This window comes from Cydia amplana, chromosome 20 (assembly GCF_948474715.1).
Source record: "Cydia amplana chromosome 20, ilCydAmpl1.1, whole genome shotgun sequence".
In the NCBI taxonomy this organism is placed as follows: Eukaryota; Metazoa; Arthropoda; class Insecta; order Lepidoptera; family Tortricidae; genus Cydia; species Cydia amplana.
This window is the reverse complement of record NC_086088.1, coordinates 4,314,444-4,340,387: the sequence shown is the minus strand read 5'-3', so window position 1 is coordinate 4,340,387 and position 25,944 is coordinate 4,314,444. Positions and strand designations below refer to the sequence as shown.

Sequence of the window (25,944 nt, the reverse complement as noted above, 5' to 3'; positions counted from 1 at the left end):
CGTTCGAATTAGCCTGTAATGTAAGCAAACGTTAGTTTTAATGGCGCTCTGATGTTGGTTTAAATTTTGCCATTTAAAATGTGTAACAATTTATATTTATTTAACGGATAGATTGATATAAGATATATTGGTTTTAACTGTCAAATGTTAGCTGATAAAAGCTTCGATCATATCCATAAAAAGACTTAAGAGCACGTAATATACCGAAAATTTTACCAAAAATTGCCAAAAAGGCCTAAAATTTTATTATAGGATGTTGGCTCATAAAAGCTTCGACCACTTTCGTAAAAGGAGCATGTAACCTTTGACCTAAAACACGTAAAATCATTACCCACCGTAAAACCAGAACTATTGCTTCCCGTGACATCGCAGACAACGCTCGCTTCCGTCACTGTTCTATAAAACACTTCATACTATAATACAAACATAATACATACTCTTATACAGGTCAATATAGACTTTATGCGTCTTGAAATAAGTCTAACACATGCGCTGTACAACTTTGCTAACTCATATTCAACTAAACAATCGATTTTCAGTCGTAAATGTGATATGTAAGGTTGAATTTAGGTTAAAAGGGTAGAAAAGGTTGTATGTGTGAGGGGACGCCGCGCAGCCGCCCGGCAGTACTCCCCGGGCGCCGAAGCCGCTTGCCGTGCTTGCTCATAGTGAAAACCCTTAAAAAAACACCCCAAGTCAATTTTCGCCTTCCATTTACACCCAAAAACACCTAACGTGCCCCATTGAAAGCAATAGAAAAAATCAAAAAATATAAAATTGTAAAAAAAACCGTTTAAAACGCTTAATTTGATAGTTAACTGTGTATAAAAACAGTTTAAAGTTGAAATGTGTGTTCAGTGAAACGTCAGAAGCGCGAAACCTTTGGCCAGTGTCTGCGTTACATAACTGTTCCGGGCAAGATCGATACCCTGGGCGTATTAATAGCGACCTACGGTTGAGAACAGCTGGCCGGCCGCCAGCATGCAGCCCACGGTAGGCATTCGTTTCTAAATATACTTAAGATCAGCCTTTAAGATTATCTACTGTGTGCCTTTTGTTGACTTGTTCGTTTCGTTCTTTTACAGTATAAAATAATTATAAATTACAATATTAGTGGCGGCGATTGCTATAACTATTGCAAATTTTAAGTATCTAAGTACGTCAAACGGTCTCTGAGAAAAAAGCATTTAACCGATTTGCAAGACCGAAGTGTTCCGTGAACAAAGTTTCTGACGAAACACTAAAAATTAGTTAGTCTTATAGACCTGCTATTATTAGCCTCACAGACACTCATATTCATATCCATTTTATAGTTATCAAAATTAACATTTTAGACATACATTATTAAATTATCGTAAGCACTCTTTCAAAAAGTAAACCATACACCCAAATGACTATAAAATGACCTAAGATTATCTATCTATCCATCTAATAATGATGTAACTGTTACTGTAAACTGAACAGGTACAAAACAAGCCTGAAAATCATCAGCTATTGAACTTTTCTGGCTTATTTTTTGATTGCAAAATACATCAGGAGATCGTTTATTGCTGCGTGTTTCAATATATTGATTAATTCCTCCATTGATTTTACCAGGAGGTCTCATACCATCGCAGAAATACGCAAGTTGTATCTTCACGAGGACACCGATTCTGATTTTACAAATTGTAACGGGTTTGAACGTATTTTGATACGACCTTGAAGGTTGGTGCGTGCGAAACGAATAGAAGTGAAAGTCGTGGGTGAGATGCGCCCTAATCTCCAAGACGATCGTCAAGGTAGTATCAAAGCCAATTTAAAACCTAACAATTTGTTACATTAAAATCTAGAATGGATCTTAATTTTGAATTGTTATTAATAAATATTTCACCAGTGTTTATAACGACTCAAGTATTTGAGTCTTAACCAACACTAACGCACAGACTCAACACCTCTACTGTGAGACTCGACCCAGTTTTTCAGATTTATTAAGAAGAAACTTGAGTTTTTGTCGAGACCTGAACATTTTGACCTTTTTGTAAAGATTTGAATCGTTTAAAGAACTCTCAAATTATGTACAAACGTTTTCCAAAACGCATTATCTCCACAACAACTACTAGGTACTTTCCTTAGTTTCAATTGTTTATTTAAATAAAATTTCCAAGTTATTTACTTATTTTTCTTTATTATCCGAAGGCTTGAGTAATTTTAAGTTGCGATTGCGCTCAAAAGAATTCAATAAAGGACTCGACTTGGGTCTTATACGACTCGTTTTTTTAAACCCAGAGTAGCGTTAACACGAGTTGTTTTTTTTATCAAAATTAGACTGAAAAGACTCAAGATCCTCCAACACTAGTATGAGTGGATGTACTTATGTGTGAGTAAATTCATAATCATCTATGGAAATGCGGAGTATGAGCACGTACAAGGCATATATAATCAGAGCGCCTCAATATCTTCATATCCCGAGCATTCGCCCACTGTTCACGTTTTCATTGTCTGCTACTTCTGATAAATTGCTCTCAAAAAGTAATATCAAGCAGGTCTGGGACGAGAGTCGAATTTCTAAGTGTCTAGACCAGCGTCTAGGTCAAAACTTTGGTCAGAGTTTTAATATTGTGTGAAGAAATAGTGTTTAAGTAACCTTTAACAATGTGACAATGTCATTACATAACAATCATTATACATATTCCAAATTCAAAAATGTATTCTGTATTTATGTTGAAAAATCTGCATGTATTTATGTTGAAAAATCACCTCTCAAAATTGGTTCGCTAACATTGTTGAAACAAATCGAGCTCACAATTTAATCGGATCCTAATTGAATTGTCATCGATTATTTGCCTCGAGCCGAATCGGTTTCGAGTTCCGACATCATTTTGCGCAATCCAATAAATCTTCAACTTTTTCAGCAATTAAGGTGCAGTAGGCTCAGAGAGGTAGATCACAATTAAATACCTATGGTTGCCAAAAATTTAATTAGAAATCATAAGGCCTTTCTCTAGGGACTTAAGCGATTCGAATCCTGAGTTTTTGCCTTCCCTCGATAGAAAAAAATCACGAACATAGGTCTGAAATGCAGTTTAAAAAAATATAGTAAATTTTGCAAAAAAATACTATAAAAATTATAGTAAAAACGCTGGTGGCCTAGCGGTAAGAGCGTGCGACTTGCAATCCGGAGGTCGCGGGTTCGAACCCCGGCTCGCACCAATGAGTTTTTCGGAACTTATGTACGAAATATCATTTGATATTTACCTGTCGCTTTTCGGTAAAGGAAAACATCGTGAGGAAACCGGACTAATCCCAATACGGGCCTAGTTACCCTCTGGGTTGGAAGGTCAGATGGCAGTCGCTTTCGTAAAAACTAGTGCCCTTGCCAATTACTGGGATTAGTTGCCAAGCGGACCCCAGGATGATAGTAAATTTTGCACAAATATTAAAAATAAGCAATATTATGCGTGAGGGAACTCGGTGATTACTTTTTTTATTATTAAAATTAAAACACACAAAAAAAACAACGGGTTGCACTCCGGGAGTGCCGACAGAAGTGAAAACTCAATGACATCTTACGTCTTACGCTCTCGCGAGTTTAACATTGTTTCCCCATCACAAAAAGTGCACAGCGCCGCTAAAGAAGTTTTCACTTCAAAAATCAAAAACGTGATATTCGCGGTCCTAAGCACGCACAACGCACAGTACCTATCCATTACGCTCACGCTTACGCTGAGTGAGAGTGAAAGAAGAACATGAATCTACTGGGCCTTAAATAGTATTAATTGATCATAATCACCGGCATTTCTGACTTCTAATTTCTTTAGACAATTTAAAAATTCTAAAAAATCATACTCATTCTGCCAATTCGAATAATTTTCTTCAAACAAATCAAGCACTCGCAAACGTGACGATTTATCAGACTAATTTAATTATTGTATCAAATATTCGGGCTCAATTTGAGGTTCCGAATGTCTTCATTTCCATATTGTTGTCGCTTGAAAATGAACCTTGTTTTAATAAAGTCAAGGTGGCTATTAGAATAAGAGTGCTGGAGATGAGAGCTGTTTCAGGGAGAGGGTAATGTCTCGGGGAGGGTGATGCGCGGCTGAAATGTTAATGTGTTCGTAAAGAGCGTCGTTTTGAAGGAGATTATCTTTAAAACTGCATAAGGACTAAAGACAAGGAACGTACTAGTAGTAATATAAATTGTATTTTTCCATATTTACTCGTGATACATGTTAATTATATTATAATGTTTTGAAAAGATGTTTCCCACCGAGTTTCTTGCCTTGAATAAGGGCCCGGCCACATGTCAGCGGTGCGGCGCCGCCGCCGCCGCGCGGCGCGGCACCGCAGAAATCTGCGGCGACGCCCGCCGCAACGCAAAATTTTGCGGTGCCGCGCTGCGGCGCCGCAAAGCGGTGCGCGGCGCCGCGCGCGGTGCCGCAAAGCGGTGAGTTTCGCCGCGCGCGGTGCCGCAAAGCGGTGAGTTTCGCCGCGCGCGGTGCCGCCAAGCGGCGTGCGGCGCCGCGTGCGATGCCACGCTGCATAGTAAAGAATAAAATTCGACTACCAGTTGTTTAATCAGACATGGATCCCTTATCCCTTCACACGTGTTCTGCTCTTGCTGTTGTTATAGCGATAGCGGTTCGCCAAAAAACGCTGCAAATGGTGTTAAAGGTATCAAAATCGGTACGATTGATCTTTAGGACATTTGAAACAATTTGACCCGAAGCACCAACAAATAAAAAAACTAGAGGAGTTATGACGTCATCTTTTTTTGTATGAAATTAAAAAAAAAATTGTTTAGAAACCTATCGTGTGTAGGATTAAACGAAAGGGCTTTCTGAGCCGATTCCAAAAATATATCACATCATTACATTTGAGTCATTTTTTTTAAATTATAATAAAAATATTTTTCAAAACATACCAAGTTTGGGTTTCTCCAGATACAATACCGTTAAAATTTTTTTTGTTAAATATACCTCAAATTATACCTAATATCCTCATATCTAATTCTAATAAAGCAATTTTGAAAATATTTACATTTAGTATATTTGTTTTACTCCCGAAACGTTTTTTCTACTCCCGTACATTTATTTGTCATTTAAAAGGTTCATACACACACCTTTAAACCCCTATGTTATAGTTGTCAAGACAAGTCTTAAGTCTATTCCCCAAAAAAGTATTTGTGCATACACGCACTATCTTTTTGGTACTTTTACTGTACTTCGTGTAATCACCACTTAAAAAATATTGTATTAAATACATTGTTGCCAACCTAATTTTAATTGATTGATGAGTACTAAGTGCATTGCTGCTAATGTACAAAATATTCATTAGGTTCTATAGTAGAAACAATAAAATTCCTTCAGAAGTCAGAAACGCGCATGTGACACCCGTAATATAGCAAGATCCATAGACTACGAACGCCGCTTAGCGTTGCTTGTTAGTCTCGATAGGCTACTGTGGCCAAAATCGAGAAAAAAAAACTATCCAAAATTGTAATTTAACTAAGAGCAAGTACCAGGGCCTCATGAGTTACTAGAAGGTGTCGCTGACCATCCGGCCGTGGGGCGTGGGGCGCGGTGGCCGGGTCGCGTATCTTAGCTGTATACTTTTGGTTTGTTTACCTACATATATGTCCTATACGATTCCACTTGTTTAAAGTATTATTTTTGTTGAATGAAAAATATTTGTTAAATTTACAATTTTTTTTTTCAAAGTAAGTAAGTGCTTGGTCGTAGAAAAAGTATTGTATGCAACGTTGTTTAACCGAGTCAAAAAATACTCGTGGCGTCTTTATTAACAATTTTCGGCTTCGCCTCAAATTGTTACTCACGCCACTCGCCTTTTTTGACTCCTCTTAAACAACGGTTGCATAAAATACTATTTCAATTTTACAAAGTGTAATAATACCCCTGCCGAATTATACTCATAATGTCATTCGGGTAAAATAAGAGTATTGAAACTTGGTTTACATGTTCCTTTGGTAATATCTAAGCTTTAAGTAAGAAAAAGTTCTCATGAGTGGGGGTGGAGAACTCGGGGAAAGGGGGGGGGGGTTAAAGGTGAGATTTTGCAGTTAATTCTTACATAAATAATTTTTACTACGACTTATAGATTCCGAGATATAAGCGACTTTCTGGAAAACCGTTATACTTATATTAATTTTATGCTTTCTATTTAAATATTTAATTGAGAGATTCATAGATCACACTTTGTAAAATTGAAAAATTAAAAAAAAAAGTACTTCATGTAATTATTTTCAAAATTGCTTTATTAGTGTTAGATACCTAATATCCTCATAGGATATTAGGTATAATTTGAGGTATATTTTACAAAAAAATATTGAACGGTATTGTATCTGGAGAAGCCCAAACTTGGTATGTTTTGAAAATTATTCTTATCATAATTAAAAAAAAACCGGCCAAGTGCGAGTCGGACTCGCGTTCCAAGGGTTCCGCACATTACACAATTTTTAACAATATGTTTTTTTTAATGAAAAGTCAGTAAAATGTCTTTAAAAAACCCGTAGGGGTCGGATCAAAAACTAAGTACTTAAGTCCGACTCACGCTTGACTGCATATTTCTAATAGGTTTTCCTGTCATTTATAGGTAAAGAACTATTTAGTGTATTTTTTTTCAATATTTTAGACCCAGTACCTAGTTTTAGAGATAAAGGGGGGAAAGGGTCATTTTTTGCCTATTTTCTTGAATAACTGCTAAACTATTTATCTTAAAATGATCATTCCAAAGTTTAATTAATAATTAAATTAATAAACTTTATTTTGAAACACTTTTAGGTACAGAAATTTGCAAACTTTTCTCAAAATGAGCTCTTTCATTTGATATGTAACACGATATCTTAGTTTGAAAAACTTTATTTTTTAATTTGCTCTTTTACCCCCCAAAAGTGGCCTACATATTTAAAATTCATTTGTTTACGTTACATATATGTCCGTCTTTGGGTCACAAACTTACATAGGTATGTGTGCCAAATTTTAACTTCATTAAAAGTGAGTAAAATGTCTTTAAAAACCCCGTAGGGGTCGGATCAAAATCTAAGTACTTAAGTCCGACTCACGCTTGACTGCACATTTCTAATAGGTTTTCCTGTCATCTATAGGTAAAGAACTATTTAGTGTAATTTTTTCAAAATTTTAGTCCAGTAGTTTCAGAGATAAAGGGGGGGAATGGTCATTTTTTGCCTATTTTCTTGAATAACTGCTAAACTATTTATCTTAAAATTATAAAAAATATATATTTGAGATTCTCAAACTGAGGTCGTTCATTTGATATGTAACACGATAAAGTTTGAAAAACTTTATTTTTAAATTTCTCTTTTACCTCCCAAAAGTGGCCTTCATATTTAAAATTCATTTATTTACGTTACATGTTCGTCTTTAGGTCACAAACTTACATATGTGTGCCAAATTTCAACTTTATTGGTCCAGTAGTTTCGGAGAAAATAGGCTGTGACAGACGGACGGACAGACAGACAGACGCACGAGTGATCCTATAAGGGTTCCGTTTTTTCCTTTTGAGGTACGGAACCCTAAAAAAATGACTAAAATGTAATGATATGATATTTTTGGAATCGGCTCAGAAAGCCCTTTCGTTTAATACCACACACGATAAGTTTCAAAACAGTTTTTTTTTAATTCCATACAAAAAAAAGCTAACTCATCTCGTTTTTTTTAATGGTGCTTCGGGTCAAATTGTTTCAAATATCCTAAAGATCAATCGTACCGATTTTCATACCTTTAACATCATTTGCAGCATTTTACTGAATTTCTCGGTGTACTGCCAGCGCTATTAAGAAGGCGCAGAAATAAAAAAACAATTGAAAAGAAAATTTTGGGTGAACCCATATCTTCGTATAATGAATGAAGATGCAAATCATTTCAAAAGAAAATACCGGCGCGGCACCGCAGAAATCTGCGGTGCCGCCAAGCGGCGTGCGGCGCCGCGTGCGATGCCACGCTAAACGCGCATAGTAAAGAATAAAATTCGACTACCAGTTGTTTAATCAGACATGGATCCTTTCACACGTGTTCTACTCTTGCTGTTGTTATAGCGATAGCGGTTCGCCAAAAAACGCTGCAAATGGTGTTAAAGGTATGAAAATCGGTACGATTGATCTTTAGGACATTTGAAACAATTTGACCCGAAGCACCAACAAATAAAAAAAAAGAGAGCAGTTATGACGTCATCTTTTTTTTGTATGAAATTTAAAAAAAAAATGTTTAGAAACCTATCGTGTGTAGTATTAAACGAAAGGGCTTTCTGAGCTGATTCCAAAAATATATCACGTCATTACATTTGAGTCATTTTTTTTAAATTATAATAAAAATATTTTTCAAAACATACCAAGTTTGGGTTTCTCCAGATACAATACCGTTGAAATTTTTTTGTTAAATATACCTCAAATTATACCTAATATCCTCATATCTATATCTATTTATTATTTATATTCATTGTATTTGTTTAGTTGTGTAAAAGTAGGTACCTACTTTGTTTTGTAATTATAACATGATATTGCACCGCCTACAAGTTATCTGATTTGCCCGAAGGTTGACTGGTAGAGAATGCATTTTAGCATTAAGTCCGCCTTTTGTACGTTTGTATTTTCATTTGTGCAATAAAGATTAAATAAATAAATAAATATCTAATTCTAATAAAGCAATTTTGAAAATATTTACATTTAGTATATTTGTTTTAATTTTTTTCTATTCCCGTACCTTTATTTGTCATTTAAAAGGTCGTACACACACATTTAAACCCCTATGTTATAGTTGTCAAGACAAGTCTTTAGTCTATTCCCCAAAAAAGTATTTGTGCATACACGCAGTATCTTTTTGGTACTTTTACGATACTTCGTGTAATTACCACTTAAAAAATATTGTATGAAATACATTGTTGCCAACCTAATTTTAATTGTCATCTCTGACAGATGAGTACTAAGTGCATTGCTGCCAATTTACAAAATATTCATTAGGTTCTATAGTAGAAACAATAAAATTCCTTCAGAAGTCAGAAACGCGCATGTGACACCCGTAATATAGCAAGATCCATAGACTACGAACACCGCTTAGCGTTGCTTGTTAGTCTCCATAGGCTACTGTGGCCAAAATAGAGAAAAAAAAACTATCCAAAATTGTAATTTAACTAAGAGCAAGTACCAGGGCCTCATGAGTTACTAGAAGGTATCGCTGACCATACGGCCGTGGGGCGCGGGGCGCGGTGGCCGGGTCGCGTATCTTAGCTGTATACTTTTGGTTTGTTTACCTACATATATGTCCTATATGATTCCACTTGTTTAAAGTATTATTTTTGTTGAATGAAAAACATTTGTTAAATTTACAATTTTTTTTTCAAAATTTACAATTTAATTGAGAGATTCGTAGATCACACTTTGTAAAATTGAAAAATTAAAAAAAAATACTTCATGTAATTATTTTCAAAATTGCTTTCTTAGGGTTAGATATGAGGATATTAGGTATAATTTGAGGTATATTTTACAAAAAAATATTGAACGGTATTGTATCTGGAGAAGACCAAACTTGGTATGTTTTGAAAATTATTTTTATTATAATTAAAAAAAATGACTGAAATGTAATGATATGATATTTTGGAATCGGCTCAGAAAGCCCTTTCGTTTAATACCACACACGATAGGTTTCAAAACAGTTTTTTTTAAATTCCATACAAAAAAAAGATAACTCATCTCGTTTTTTTTATTTAATGGTGCCTCGGGTCAAATTGTTTCAAATGTCCTAAATATCAATCGTACCGATTTTCATACCTTTGACATCATTTGCAACATTTTACTGAATTTCTCGGTGTACTGCCAGCGCTATTAAGAAGGCGCAGAAATAAAAAAACAATTGGAAAGAAAATTTTGGGTGAACCCATATCTTCGTATAATGAATGAAGATGCAAATCATTTCAAAAGAAAATACCGGCGCGGCGCCGCAGATTTCTGCGGCGCCGCACGCCGCTCGGCGGCACCGCGCGCGGCGAAACTCACCGCTTTGCGGCACCGCGCGCGGCGCCGCGCACCGCTTTGCGGCGCCGCAGCGCGGCACCGCAAAATTTTGCGTTGCGGCGGGCGTCGCCGCAGAGCGGTTTGCGGTGCCGCAGATTTCTGCGGTGCCGCGCCGCGCGGCGGCGGCGGCGCCGCACCGCTGACATGTGGCCGGGCCCTAAGGGATCTTATTGGGATACCCTAAGCTCCTTTCTCGAGGCAGAGGTATAGGGTTAGATCCGGTGTAGCTTTATTTGATGTTCAAAAGCGCATTGTAATATGCCTACTTGTGTTTATTGTGAATACATTAACGCTAAATTGTAAAACATGCTGTGTACACTTGTTTTGGATCTCGTGCTAGGTTTAAGCCATAATGTGCAATTGTATTACCCATGATATTGTACGATGTCTGTTTAGTGTACCTAATAAAAAAAAAATACACACTATCTAAATTATAAAAACTTACTCTACTGATATTACCTACCTTAAAACTCTCTATTTCCATTATATTATCCTGTTTACATTTTTAACGTGAGTCTGAGAGGCATTTTGAAATGAACATGGAATTTTAATTAAGAGTCCGTTCATTTTAAATTATAATTCTCCTTTAGTAGAGATTTGAACAAGCTCGCAGCCTGAAGAGTTATCATGTTTAAAATATTAAGTAATATGTACCTACTTTGGATTTTCTTTTTGTTCTAACCATTTCTCGCTCGCACTAATGTATTGGTGCGATAGAGAGGGAATGCGATCGAGTTCACGCGGTCGCTACTCGCTAACGTAAATGTCAAATGCCAACTCGTGCCAACCCAGAGTTAAGGGCTATAACGCCTAATTTTCCTGATTTAACCCTTATCTTATCGCCATAAAAGGATATTTTCTATTAATATGTATCCTGTCACCTGTGTGATATAATTCTTACTTATATAGTTTGTCAAAGGACTGTCTCATTTCAAACATAGACAGAGATGAACATTTTTTTATATAATTAATGGGCTTACTCATGGCCACAGACTAGCCGAGGTGAAGACGTGGCCTACGATGGAGCGAGCCTGCCCAGAAGGTGCCTGTTCACCTTTGATTTGAAGGTTGCCGGGTTATATGAGCTCGGAAATATAGACGCCGGCAAGGAATTCCATTCCTTGGCAGTGCGCATAAGGAAAGAGGAAGCAAAGCGCTTCGTGCGAATACTGTCATACTATCTTTGTCTTGCACTAGTACTAGCACCCAAAAAAAAAAGGGTGAGTATAGTTTTTGACGTGATAACGTCTTATAAATCGATGAACACCGGTAGCATGCACGAAAAAGGGTCACGTTATGGACAGATCTCCATGGTAACGTTGTGAACAGATCTCCATGGTAACGTATAAAAGTATGCAATCACGCAAAATTATCGTCCGTAAACCGACTTTACAGACAACCAGTTTTTTAAATCTTATTTACTGACAATTAGGTTTGACCAACTATACTCATATGCACTTAAGCTGTTAACGAATTATAAAAACTGAAAATCGCAGCACGCAACTTTAATTCAGCTTTCGTATTAAGTTTACTTACTTTTACGTCATCTTACAAATGGCTTCAGCAAAAACTCTTTCAGATAAAACTCTTATAAGTAACTTGATGGCTCAAACGGCGGGAGATTAACGACCTGACGCCATTCAGGCCAACTCAGGCCACTCGGGCTAAGTCAAGCCAAGCCGGGCCAAGTCAGGCCAAATCGGGCCGCTCAGGCCGCCTCAAGGTGACCTGTTACCTAATCCTAATGCTTAGCGGGATTTTGTAATATGAGAGGTTTGTTTTTTGGAACTTTTCTCATTTAAGTTGGAGTGAAGTTGATCGTTGTTATAATTAAATTCGTATTGTGGAGTTAATAAGGATTCTTTGTCTACCATTTGTCTCTGTATAATGTGGATCAGTATTGTTATCTTATACTATAATGTTGATTTATTGAAATAAAATAATTAAAGTCGAAGCGAAAATACAATAACCAATTCGTCTTTGTTGCTAGAAGTTTGGCACACTCGTCGCATATTACCCAACTTTTTAACCTCAGACCCCACAGGAAAAAAATATGAGCGTAGTTGGATGTTGAAGGCATTAAAAAGATACAACCCTTTGTATAAAATATACTTCATTAAAATCAAATGAGTTCCATTACATTGGCACACTCACCGCATAAAGGATGACTCACGATAGACCGGCCGGAGCTTCCGGCGCTTCATTTTCTATGGAAAGCACCACGTGATTACCTATCAGCTGTCATAGAAAATGACATGGCGGACGCCTAGGCCCGGGCCCGGCCCGGTCTAACGTGTCATCCTTAATACCCAACTTTTTAACCCCAAACCCCACAGGACAATTTTGACCTAACCGTAAGTAAGGCCTGAGTGGACGCTCGAGTTGAGCGTGCAGCGGGGCGGGGCGTGCGGCGTGCATGTTAAACAAATGCAAGCGTATAGAGCGGCCTTAGTGCACGCTGTTTAAATCACTTGCGAGCCCGACGCCACGCTGCACGCCCCGCCGAACGCTCCGCTTCGAGCGTCCACTCAGGCCTTACACAATCGCTGAAGGCATTAAGAGCATCTCTTTACGACATTTTGAAGGCTAAAGGAGGGCACGAGGTCGGTCGCGCCAGACGAGGCGACGCCGGCGCGACTGTTTCTACACACATTATCTACATTACATGCCATTTGGGAATAGTTTTTCTAAACGGATAGGTATTTAGATTTACTACAACAACAACCCTGTAGGTAGTACTTTCTCTATTTACTGATATAATTATGATGATGTTCATAACCGTACATTAATTATGATGGTCGTCGTAGCCAAACCAAAACTGAACCAGAACCTAAAGACTTCGTAATTTTTAAAAGTAAGTATCTGAACAAATGACGGTATATCTTGAAGAGTACAGCCTACAGTTTAAATTTTTGCTCGTGTTACAGGCCACACCCGTGTAACTGTAATCCATCATAACAAGTAATCGTGGTGAACCTTAGAGGATATAACCAAACGGAGTAGCCATTAACAGGCGTTCCCCTCTGTCGAAAATAGGCGGCCAATGGTCATACACAATGTATGGACTGACGTTTCACTTCACTTCACTCTTTTGTCTATGGCTACCGCGCATTTAAGCACAATTCTGCCAAAATCGAGTAACGAGCTTCGCACGGCTGACAAGAGGGTAGGTTACAAGAGTACCGAAAGACAACATGAAAGTGGGTAATACCTGGAACAAAACACGACATACACAATTTAACATTTACCACCACCAAATTAGAACCAATTTGTCGGAACGATGAAATAAATAGATATGTTTCATATGTACATATATATCTCTAACTTGGACATTTATAGATTTATGTTGTTTTTAGCCATGAATTTGCTTACGACGCACATTAGTTTTTTATTATTAGTTAGATATAGAAGGGAAGCCATGTTAGTAGGCAACGGCACATTAAGTTTCGGTAGATTAGAATATAGATCGGGGGGTTTGTTGTTAAGCGGACAATTGAAGAAAATATGGTCGATATTACCAACCTCGTTACCACAATCGCACATGGGAGAATCTTTCTTTTTAAATTCATATAACTGCTCGGACGAACAGACGCGACCTAACCTGAGTCTAATGATAATACTAGTGTGTCTTTTGGAAAGAGATCTATTTTTGAAGAACCATGGACGGGATGGGATAGATGGTTGAATTTCTGAAAAGAAGCATTTCTTAGCCCGGGACCAGCGGAGGGACCACTTTTTCCTCGTGTAGTTAAAAGGGATACTCAGAGCATCCGGTGGGTATATTTTGAAGAAGGAGTCATCGCCATCAAGGACAGCCTCTTTGGCTGCTTTGTCCGCCCTCTCATTACCTACTATTCCCGAGTGGCTAGGGATCCAAACAAAAACTACTTCCAATCCCGCTGAATGGCATTTATATGACGTTTATCTGACATGGCTATTTTTACGTTACGTATACATTTGACGTGCCCGCAAAAATCGGCAGACTGTTTTTCGCAGAAAATTACAGACAAGGCGTCTCCGTTTGGTTATATCCTCCAAGTGGTGAACGTTTTAGTCTCGGCTGTATTTGTTTACAGTTAGCAAAATAAGCATTAAGTACGAGTAGGTCTACGACTACTAACGGAAAAACGTTCAAACGGATAAACAAGACCAAGTGCGGGTAGTTCGAAAAACTCGCGCGGTTAGAAGATGCTGATGTCAACTTAAGCCAGTCTTCTCCGAGACCACGGGGACAACGCCGTCCTCGAAACGTCGGAGGTAAATCTTAAAACTTAGATACGCGATTAAGTCCCGTTGTACAATTTGACAAAATTGAAATAAGTTCTCAAGCGGAGCTGCACCTGCCCCTGGCAGTAATCTTCTGAGACCGAGAATTGGATCTGTCATGGAAGACAAACCAAAGAACCCTCTTACGATCGCCGAACTTAGCCATCTAACTGTTTTAGACCCTAATGCAAAGAGATAAGGTTTAAAACGTGTAGTTAAGTGTGCTGAAGTAAAGGTATAAATGGTTTACCTGCTTAACATTTTGACGGGAGAAAACACGGCTGGTTTATCCTTAAATTAATTATCTCATCAAAAACATTCAATGTATTTAAAAAAAATACTTAGTCTGACAACTCGTCTGACAACGCACTTCTTTTGGCAAAAAGTTTTGAGATGTACTTAATTTAAAACAAATTCGGTTAATTTACGAGTATTCAATATCTATCTATTGTACTATTTACCGGTCGGTCCATAGAACTCAACTGTCTTAAATTTTACCTACCAATAATTTGCTATTCAGGGCATTTTCGACCCCCCTCATAACTTCGTTATGGATAAAGCTTTAATACATATGTATGTAATTTAGTTAATGTATGTACTCGTATATTAAGCCTGAATTTTCTGTGACCAAGAGCTTAAATCACAAGGACTACACACAGGTGTTTCTTTAATTAACATACGAAAAAATTTTCACATTTAAATGTGTTTTAAACACCAATACCAACCCAATACCAACACCCAAATCATTTTCATCAAATCGCATCTGAATACCAAAGTGTATTCGGAACAGCGCAAATGAATCGCGTTATATCACCGTATTTCGCAAACTTTATTATCTAAAAACCTAATATCAACCCTAAGTAAATAATTACAAAGTCTAAATTTGTACAACGACAAGCTAACCCGAAAAGTGTTATTTGAAAATGGTTATTTGACCAGTGAAAAGAGTCGAAATTGCAATGGGATGGTCCTGGCCTTAATTTGTCGGTTGTAGGTATTTTATTCGCGCAATTTCGATGAGAATTTGTCAGCTTGTGCTTTTAAGGGCCCTCTTTGCTTATCAATTCACAATGGGCTGCACTGCACAGACTCCATACAAAGTATTAAGTATTGGTCTTGAGGGAAAATATAAATATGGACTATATTATCTTTTACCCGATTGTATGACAACAAAGAACAAGAAATCAATAAGTAGGTAATCATTTGATGGATTTTCCAAGGCCGCAGGTCGCATGAATGTACGAGTATTATAGAAGACATCTTAGAAATGCTACGCAAGTATAACCTTAATATCCCGCAAAATCATAAATATAATATAACAATATCTTATTTATTTAATAATAAAAGTTTAATAATGTGAAATAATGCCAATTTTCTAAATGGTTTTGCTAATAAAAGAAACGAAATCTAACTGGAAACCAAGTTCTTTCCGAGCGCCATAGACCACGCTCCTGTCTTGCTTCTTCAATTGCTTAATAGTTATTTGTTTTACAAGGGGGCAAAGATTCCATTTTTCGAAGCACTCGCTACGCTCGTGGTTCAATTTTGGAATCTTTCGCTTGCTCGGGTATCAATATTAGCACGAGCGGTTAAACAAAATTAGCCCCCGAGTGAAACACAAAATTTTTCACCACACCAACCCGAAGCAAATAGTAAATGTAAAATATCAAACAAAATCAAACCAAATCAAATCCAAATGAATGTTATTAAATATTTATCATCCAAAATCATCATTTAAAAGTCAATTTTACCAGTAAACATAAGAAAACAACTCAAAATTTGCATTTGATTACTTTGCCTCACATGTGAATAAAATGCAACTTTGCTATGAGTTTTTGAAGTGCAAAGTAAGCCTTTCCGAGCTGGTGTGGTGAAAAATTATTTGTTATGTTTGCTGCTCAGTTGTACAGGCAAGACGCCGGTTTTTACCCAACTGAGTCAGAAGGAGCGTAATGTTTTTTGACCCATTTGTACAGAATACAATAACTAATAAAATGACCAGCTAATTTCGTCCCACTCTTCTAGATACTTTGTTTAACAACCACTTAAACCTGAGCCTCAAAAATCTAACAAATTGCCGGCAATTTTTCAAGGCGTTACCCTCTCACATCTTTAACTAGTCCCTACTTTATAAGGATGTTAGCAGTGACAAGTAAACATATAGACTGTTAATCGCCATACATCGCCAGATCAAAAACCCGCTCCCATATACAGGGTGCTTCCTGTAACAGGAGCAATAAACTAAAGGCTGTACTCCTCAAACTGACCAACATTTGTTCAGCGACTTTTAAAAATTATGAAACCTTTAGACTTCCTCTTTTTCACACAAAATAAATATTGCCTTCAATGTACGCTGACGTCAGTGTGTTTGACGTTGCTTGTCACGCTTTAAACATAACAAAATTTGCAATACATTGCGTCTTAGAAATTAGAATAAACTTTAAAGTGTAATAAAAATCAAAACATGAGTTATTTTCAAAAGTTGCTAAACAAATGTTGGTTAGTTTGAGGAGTACAGCCTACAGTTTAATTTATTGCTCCTGTCACAGGAAGCACCCTGTATACAATCGAAGTTACATTCTCATTTTCAAACGATATGCTTTTTAATTAAGCGTTTTTTGGCTAGGGGCTATGTGATTCTCAATCCTTTATACTTTATTGTCCGTCATGTTGGCAAGCCTCTCTAGACCTTTCTGTAGACCTCTGGTCAATGCTAATTGGTACATGTAATACGACCACTACATCCTGAGCTGGCCCGCCCCTGCATTTAGTGAAATGCCCAACAGGCGGGACCGGGTCCAGGGGTCTCACTAAACTGGTCACTCACTCGATCAATACCATGTGATGGTTTTATTTATTGTCGTGTGTTGTTTTGTCGGTTTGTGTGTACATACAACGTTTGCACAGGGCCCTCAGAGGGGCCTTTTATTCCGTAGAAAAGAGTTTTATTCTACATTTTCCTGAAATCGGATTTTGTGACGATGTAAAAGGGTGACAGAGATGATGAGGCGTGTTCCGATTGTAAATACAGGTTATGAATTTGATCTGGATATGTTATATTCTTACGTTAATGGTTGAAAAATGTCACTTTTGACACTGACAGTTCATATCCGTGCTTAGCTTAGCCATATTGACATTGTTGTTTTTTTATTTTATATTATTTGACATTGTTAATAATTTAGTTAATTAATCGATTTCTTATAATGGTTTTTAAATTGTGTATTGCTTGACATTTGTATAATTATAATCAATTGTTATTTTCCTACTTGACGATCATAATATAAATTCGTATAGATTAGTGTAAAATAATTTATATTGTAATTGCATATTATGAAATAAATAAATCTAAATCTATCTATAACCTATTCAGATCAAGTTCATAACCTGTTATTACAATCGGAATACATCTCCATATTTTATTGTAGGTTATAGTTCGTTTTTTAGCATTAGATAAAGACTAAGCGAACCTGAGCGATTTTGAAGTGTATTTTAATTGAAAAACGCTTTTTAAAAATCATCAGGGTAATACTTTGAAAGCAAAAGAGAAAAATCGTATAGGATTCATAATTGTTACAGATTTGCCGTGACTTATTTTTCAAAAGACTTTTTCATTAAAAAGACACGCCAAAATTGATTACCTTTTTTCTAATGCTAAAAAATCGAACTATAGTCATTCATATCATATGATATGTAATACATATCATTAACAAATCACTACTTGATTTTATAGATTCCAATTGGCCTCCTTCTCATAGAAAAGATTCCTTGATCCCTTATTTGACCTTCACAGCCAAGTCTCAAGGTCTCAAGTACCCTCGTGGGAGCGAGAGGATCGATATATGTTATTTATTCCTTCAATATAACAAAGGCACGCCGAGATAATCACGACGTAATCAATCTCATCTGACGTTATATTATCCATCCCCTTCACTCACACTCTCACGAGAGAGATAAAAACAGTAATTCAATTTTTCTATCAGAATAATATTCGATTTGCGACTTTAACGCGTTGGAGCAAGGTTTGAATTTTATTAGTGTTTAATGGAAGCGAGGCGCTACGGACCGTAGCATCGCTACGACGTGGCACGTACGCGTAGCAAATGGGTTTGATAGATTTTTAGGAGCGTATTTTTGAAACGAATTAAGAAAGCTTTTAAGCTCGAGGCGCATTCGAATTTTGAAATTTCAACTTGATTTTATGTTCATTTGATATTAATTACTCACATCAGAACGTCTCGCTTGTACTTGTATATTAGGTAGGTAAGGTGTATTCGGGTATTTCCGAATGAACGAATAGTGGCGGATAATTCCGAAAGCTGACTACAACGGAATATGAGTGATTTTACGATGATTTTCGGGATTACCCGATTTCCGGAATTACCCGAATAAACCTTACAATAAACAGTATTACGTACCCTAGTGTTTACGAGATGCACTGCCGAATCAATATCAAATTGAATTGAGATTTGTAATTTACTAGCGACCCGCCCCAGCTACGCACGGGTTAGCAAATTTTACACCCAAAACTTCCTCAAAAATTACTCTATTGATAGGTGAAAACCGCGTTAAAATCCGTTTACTTAGTAGTTTTTGAGTTTGTCGCGATTATACAGACAGAGAGACGCAGCGGGGGACTTTGTTTTATAAGATGTATTGATATAGTGCGAATGCAGTTCTAGAGCTAGACTGCATATTTTTTGTAAATTATATTTCAGATTAGAGTGTAAAAAATCTACGTTCCAGCATAGAGAAAAAAATACATAGATTGCTCACTCCATACATCAGTTTTGACGTTCCAGACAATCAAGTGTTTATTACATACGTTCCTTTACCATCCCTAAACAAGAAACATCGTATTCTACAAAGAAAACCACGTCGGTTACGCCCTTCCTACCGTGGATAAAGGTTTCTCGTAAAAACGTACGCTTATGGTGAAAATCTCGCGTTCATAAAACGCGGGAAGTAAAATTTTACTGACGATAAAATACAACTCCCTTCGACTCTTGAGAATGACAATTCGTTATGGTTGACTTTAAATTCGTCCCTCTCGTTTTACTTATAAATTTTGACTAAATAAATGTCAGAAATCGTTGGTATTGTATTCTGTTCATCTTATTATGCTATTTTTACAATAACTAAAAGATACCTACCTACCTATTAAGTTTTTGAAGTGAAAACTTCTTTAGCGGCGCTGTGCACTTTTTGTGATGGGGAAAAAATGTAAAAACTCGTAACAGGTGTCACGTGACCGTAAGACGTAAGAAAGTAAGAAAAACGGTTACTTCAATGTCATTGAGTTTTTCTTTATTGATTTAAATGCCATCTAGTGAGTTCCTTCTAACTGGTATTAATATAACTCGAGTACTAACAGTGATGTGCTTAGGGGTTTCATAATTCATAATTCATAATTTTTTATTGCAACCATGGTACAGTATAGATGTCAAGTATAAATGTACAATGTCTCACATGGACCCTGTAAGGGCACAGCATAGCTTTCTTATAACAATATTATTATATTTACATATTATCATTAATTTGTTTCTATTATATGACAAAATTATATTGTATGTATTACATTATCTCAAAATCAGGTTCAAATTCCTAATAAATGTATTAGCTTATATAATTAATGTACAATATTCATATAATAAGATTAATTTTTAGTTATTATTTAGCTAAGTATTTATAAATGTCATTGTTTTAATTATAATAAATTATTTAGAATATCCTGTAACATTATCATCGAAAAAGTCCTTTAAGTCGTAATAACATTTATTTATTAGAAAGTCTTTCAACATTTTATTAAATTTTTTGTCACTTGTTTGAGCTTTGATGTCGTTTTTAAGGTGATTATATATTTTAACTGCCATGACGTTTGGACTTGTACTATGAAGTTTTAGTTTAGAAGTTGACGGCAATGCTAGATCATGCTTAAACCTTGTTTCGAAGCGTCGGGGCTGGTCTACTAACTTTGTAAATAGGTCCGAATGTTTTCTTACGAATTTACAAATTTCGAAAATATACATCGAAGTTAGTGTTAGAATTTCGTACTTGATGAAGTATGGTCTACAGCTATCTGGAATCCTAATATTCGCGAGGATGCGTACGCATTTCTTCTGGAGTAAAAATAAATCGTTTGCGTCTGTGCTATTTCCCCAAAGTATAATACCGTACTTGAGCCAAGAGTAGGCATAAGCATAATAGGCTATTTTTGCCGATTGTAGACTAGTTGATTTTTTTAATTCTCTCAGGGCATAAATGAACTTGAGCATTTTATTTTTGATTTTCGTAACATGTGCTTTCCAGTTTATGCCTGTGTCAATATCAAAACCTAGAAGGGTGAAAGTTTCTACACATTCCAGTTTGTGGCCGTTAAACGAATAATCAATTTCTAAAGCGCGCTTTTGTACTGGTTTAAATTGCATAATTTTTGTTTTGTTTAAATTTATTTCCAGATTGTGGTCATTGAGCCAGCTGACTACTTTATTCATTGTGTCATTTAGGTCTGTGTCCAGAGTGTCGTTATTTAGACATGATGTGAGAATTGAGACGTCATCCGCAAATAACACGCATGATTTGTCTATGACTTTAGGGAGTTCATTTATATAAATTATAAATAGCAAACAACTAATTACACTTCCCTGGGGTATAGAGTGATTTATGATTTGCTTGTCTGATTTCACGTTTGTTATTAAACCCGTGTTATGATCGTGGTATTGGACTTCAACGTATTGCTTACGATTTTTTAAGTAAGAAGCAAACCATTTATGTGTTATACCTCTCACTCCTATGTCGTATAACTTATCCAATAGTAGGTTACATTGTACGCGGTCGTAGGCTTTAGACATGTCTAGGAGGATTCCAACTGCATATTTTTTGTCATTTAGGGTATTTAGCACCTCCTGTATAAATTTGTAAGTAGCAAGTTCAGTGGATCGGTTCTTACGAAAGCCGTTCTGACAGTCGTCAAATACATCGTATTTTTCACAGAATGAGTAAAGACGTTTACACATGGCTGTTTCAAACACCTTTGAGGACGCGGGCAAAAGAGAAATAGGTCGATAATTGCTAGGGTTTGATTTGGCGTCTTTTTTATGTATGGGCTTAATGACGGAAATTTTTAATCTGTCGGGGAATATTCCTTCTAAAAAGGACTGATTTATTAGCGTACAATATGGCAAAGTTAGTTCATCAGCGCAAAACTTAATTAATGCAGATGGTAGCTCGTCTATGCCGTAACTATACTTATCTTTTAATTCCTTAATTATCTTGTTTACTTCAAGCGGCTCGACCGGCCGGAGGTACATTGTATTGGTAACCGGCTGGCGCACGGGTCGCCCGCGCGGGGCGGCTCCCCCGCTGACCCCTCCAACTGACGCAAAAAATGCATTGAATGCATTCGCAACCTGCTTTGGATCGGACGATAGATTATTATGGACATCCAGTTCAATGTTATGCTTGGTCTGTTTTACATTTTTGTTAGTGCGCTCTTTAATTATTCGCCACATAGATTTAGATATGTTTTTGGAGGCAGTTATTTCTTTAATGTATTGGTTTCTTTTGGAATTAAGGATAACTCGTTTTAGTAGCTTTTCATACTGCTTGTAGTGTTTAGTAAGAATAGGGTTTTTTGTATACGAAACAAGGATTTTTAAAAGTCTTTTTGATTTGCACGATATTTTAATACCTTTTGATAGCCATGTTTTTTTAGGTAGTCCAATCTTCACTTTTTTAATAGGTATATAAATGTCAAGGATGTCCTTTAATATAAATTCAAAGTTGTTATAATTATCATTAATATTATTATTACTATTTATTACTCTATTCCAATCAATTGTTTGCAGGTGTGCTTTGAACTCATACATATTGTTTTTATTAAAAATTCTTTTTTGGCTTTTCCACGTTATTTTATGTATATTTTGTTGCTCATTTAAGTGTATTATAGTGCCTTTATGGTCAGACAAACCGAAGTCATAAACATATGTTGATATAGACTTTCCCGTGAAATTGGTAAATATTAAGTCTAAGCAAGTGGATGAATTATTTGTGACTCGCGTTGGTTCATGTATCTGTTGAGTATAATTATATTGTAACATACAGTGTAATAAATCCAACGATTTTTTGTCATTTTCTAAAATATTTGTGTTAAAGTCACCTCCTATTATTATATTTTTCTTACTATATTTCTTATTTAATAATTCTAGAACAAGTTTTAATTGTATATAAAATATGTCAGGTAGTCGACTATTCCAGTATATAACAATAAGTATTATATTTAATTTAGTTAATTCAACAGCAGCAATTTCGATTACATATTCGATGGAGTAGTCCATAATGTCCTTTCGCTCGACATATTCCATATCGTCGCGCAGTAGTATGCAGCAGCCGCCTCCCGCGTAGTTGACTCGAGACAGTGATGCCGCTAGGATGTAGTTGCTGATATTGATGAGATGTTCTTTTTCCTTTGATAGCCAAGATTCGGATATACATACAGCTTGGTATTGGTTATCGCTCGGTTCTAAAAGTGCGTCTAGTAAAGTAGTTTTGTTGAATACACTTTGCATATTTTGGTACAGGATTTTAAGTGATTCTTTATTTTCAGATGTTACGAAAGTTAGCAGATTGTTGTGAAGTGTTTAAAGTGATATCTTCTGTGCGTCGCGTGTTTGTTTTGGTTTCATTTGTGACGGTAGAACTGCGGCTAGTGTTTGGGCTATGTAGTTGTGTTTCAGGTGTAGGCTGGGTTTGTAGATCGACTAGTTTTCCGTTCACATATAATTTGTTATGGCGAATCACGGCATGATGTCCGCTTTGTCTAGCGAGACGTAAACTTGCAGTTAGTGCTCTTCTGTCTTTTAGCGATTGTTCGCTCAGGTATTCGGAAACAGACAATCCGGTATTTCTAAAGTGGTGATTGTTTTGTAGGATGTACTTTGTCATACGTTTGCTGATAAGTTCTATTATTAAGGGTCGGTGTGATTGGTCAGGTCTAGATTTAGTGAGCTTTCCTATTCTGGACATGTCCTCGATATAACCAGATACATTTATATTCATAATATCCTGGAATAGGTAGATAACACGGTTATGTAGTTCACTTTCACTTTCTCCTTGGTATTCATATAGCCCGTGAATAACTAATTTCTTGCTGTTTTCTTCAGGATTGCTCGGCAGCGGCAACGCGTTGGCAGTTTTGTTTTTTAGTTGGTCTAGTTCTTGCTTAAGTTTCATATTTTCTTGTTCTAGGTTTTTTATCTTGTTGTCAATGCTAGATATACTAATTTTTATGTTAGTCTGTTCGGCTGTTAATTTTTCAGTGTGGAATGTAATGTCATTTCTAAGGGTGGATACTGCTCGCTGTATTTCGGTGAGCATTAGCTGGTAATTTTGGCTTAGCTTTTGATCTAAAAGTTTGCTGATGCTGTCTAAGCTGATAGTTGCGTTGTTATGTTGCTCATTTATCGAAGAGTGTACACCAGTGTTTGGAGAGATCGATACATTAGATTGATTTTTAGTTTGATCGTTATCTGTGTCTTCGACTGACATCGAAGTGTCGTTTAAAATTACACTAGTTAAGTTTCGAATTGGAGTATCGTCATTTCTAAGAGGACGTCGAGTAGTAACATTATAGCACTGTGGACAGAGCCAGGATCTTTCTATCTCGAATTTTTTGCTCATGTATTGCGCAGTTGTTATATTTAGGCATCGGTAGTGGTAATTATCGAGACATGCAGTGCATTTTATTCTTTCGCTGGGGTATGAGATCTCCAGTTTGCAGTTTGCACAATTCATGTTGTAATCTGGGACTTGTTATCCGTTAGCCAATCACGATATCGGGAGGGAGAGAGTTGGCTATAGTATTGGCTGCCGTAAGAGCGAGATAGCCGTTTGCGCCCACCAATCGTAGCGTAGATCAGTTATTTCTTTGAAATGGCGGTTGCCGTTGTGCACTTTAGACACTGATATTAGTCAATATAACACTGTAATTTCAGGTTTCACACACTCATTAGAGTTATCAGAAGGTACACTTGCACTGGGTATATAGTTCTTGGAGCTTTCTTAACTCTTTCTCACACAAAATAATTTAGACTCGAGCACCGTATTTAGCGGGTGCGTTCCGTATCACGCGCGTATACTTTTCAAGTAATGCGACGAAATAACGCTAGATGGCGTTAACCTGAATTATACATAGTGCTGCAGACATTTTGCAATAGCGATTGAGTTTTCACTTCTACCGGCACTCCCTGAGTGCAACCCGTTGTTTTTTTTCCTGCATATAATGCATTGACTGATTACGCCTCCTTTAGGTATTTCTTACTTAAGTTTGATAGTAAAAAAAAACAAGGTGTAATTTTTATCTATGGTAAGTCAATACTGACACTTACTGTTTACAATTTAGTTCACTGATGTACGTATATTAGTAGAAATATGGTAATAATACGAATAATTAAAGAATATTGTGGGGGCGAGTATACCGTCTGCCGGAAATATAATATTATTAGGCAGGTTTTATAAGTACCTATATCCCATAGCTCAGTAGTTTGTACTTCGCTTAAAGTTCTTGAGGGCAATAGTTTATAGAGTCTGTTCGGAAAGAGAAGAGTCGTGGAATGTATTGGGCCGTATACATTCCACGACTCTTCTCTTTCCGCACACAGTCTTAGTCCTTGAGGGCGTCCGTTATAGTTTAGCTGGCACGGGTGCACGGAGCGGGTGAGCAGCTAGGCTAACGAAAAATGATGAGCAATGGCGCGGACGCGTGCGACGGATTTTAACTACAATGGCACCCGCGTGCGTTAGCCCGCTCCGTGCACCCGCGCCATCTAGCGGACGCCCTAAACCCTGGCGGGTGCTGCCTCTGCGTGCGGTCATACCCTGTATCTTTACACCTGAACTTCCTGTAAGTAGTTAGGAGCTTTTGGACTATAGTTAAAATATACTATATATATATAGTTGTACGTAGTTGCAGTCTTACGGTAGCGATTTATCAATTTTGAAATCATCGCTATCCTGGCGGTCTAGCATGAGTTGCGTCCTCGCGCGCAACTCCATACTTGAAGTCGCGCAAGATATATGGAGTCGCGCGTGAGAACGCAACTCATGCTAGACCGCCAGGGTGTTCACACAATCACAATGTAGGAAACATTGTGATTTCCGTTTCCGCGACGGACGAAACGCGCGGGGACGCGATAATGACGATTATCTAAGATAAATATAAAACACGTACACATAGGCTTAAGGCTTGATTGACTAATATCGAGCGATTTCACGGTTGAATTATCCTTTGGCAAGGACACGTCAAGAAGGATCGTTATTATTTTAACAGATAAATTAGGATTGTAATATTTGATACTGTTGATAGGCTAGTAACAATATAGTATAATAACTTCTGCCCGCGACTTTTCGTCTGCAATGGAACGATAGTGAATGATGATGATATTGATGATTGATAAAAAGTATCCTATTCAAACTTCAAAAACCACTTTATTTCCAAAACATGATAGGTTGATGATACCAAAAATAGCCATACAAACAATATAATTATATCCTAGGTCCTTCCCCGAGCCTCAAATTATCTCCAAACTAAATTTCACAATCAGTTTAGCGGCTTAAACGCAAACAGGTAACGGACAGAGTTAGTAGGGATATAATACTTT

General features: G+C 36.8%; 1 protein-coding gene across 1 annotated transcript in view; it reads left to right on the top strand.

Annotated features, from left to right (window-relative positions):
- The first annotated feature begins 245 nt into the window (after positions 1 to 245).
- LOC134657708 (probable sodium/potassium/calcium exchanger CG1090) overlaps positions 246 to 25,944 on the top strand; it is a 56,365-nt gene continuing 30,666 nt past the window's right edge. Inside the window, exon 1 of the mRNA XM_063513271.1 lies at positions 246 to 993. Within this exon, the coding sequence (XP_063369341.1) occupies positions 982 to 993 (12 nt within the window). The 5' untranslated portion in view covers positions 246 to 981. The remainder of the gene's footprint in view (positions 994 to 25,944) is intronic.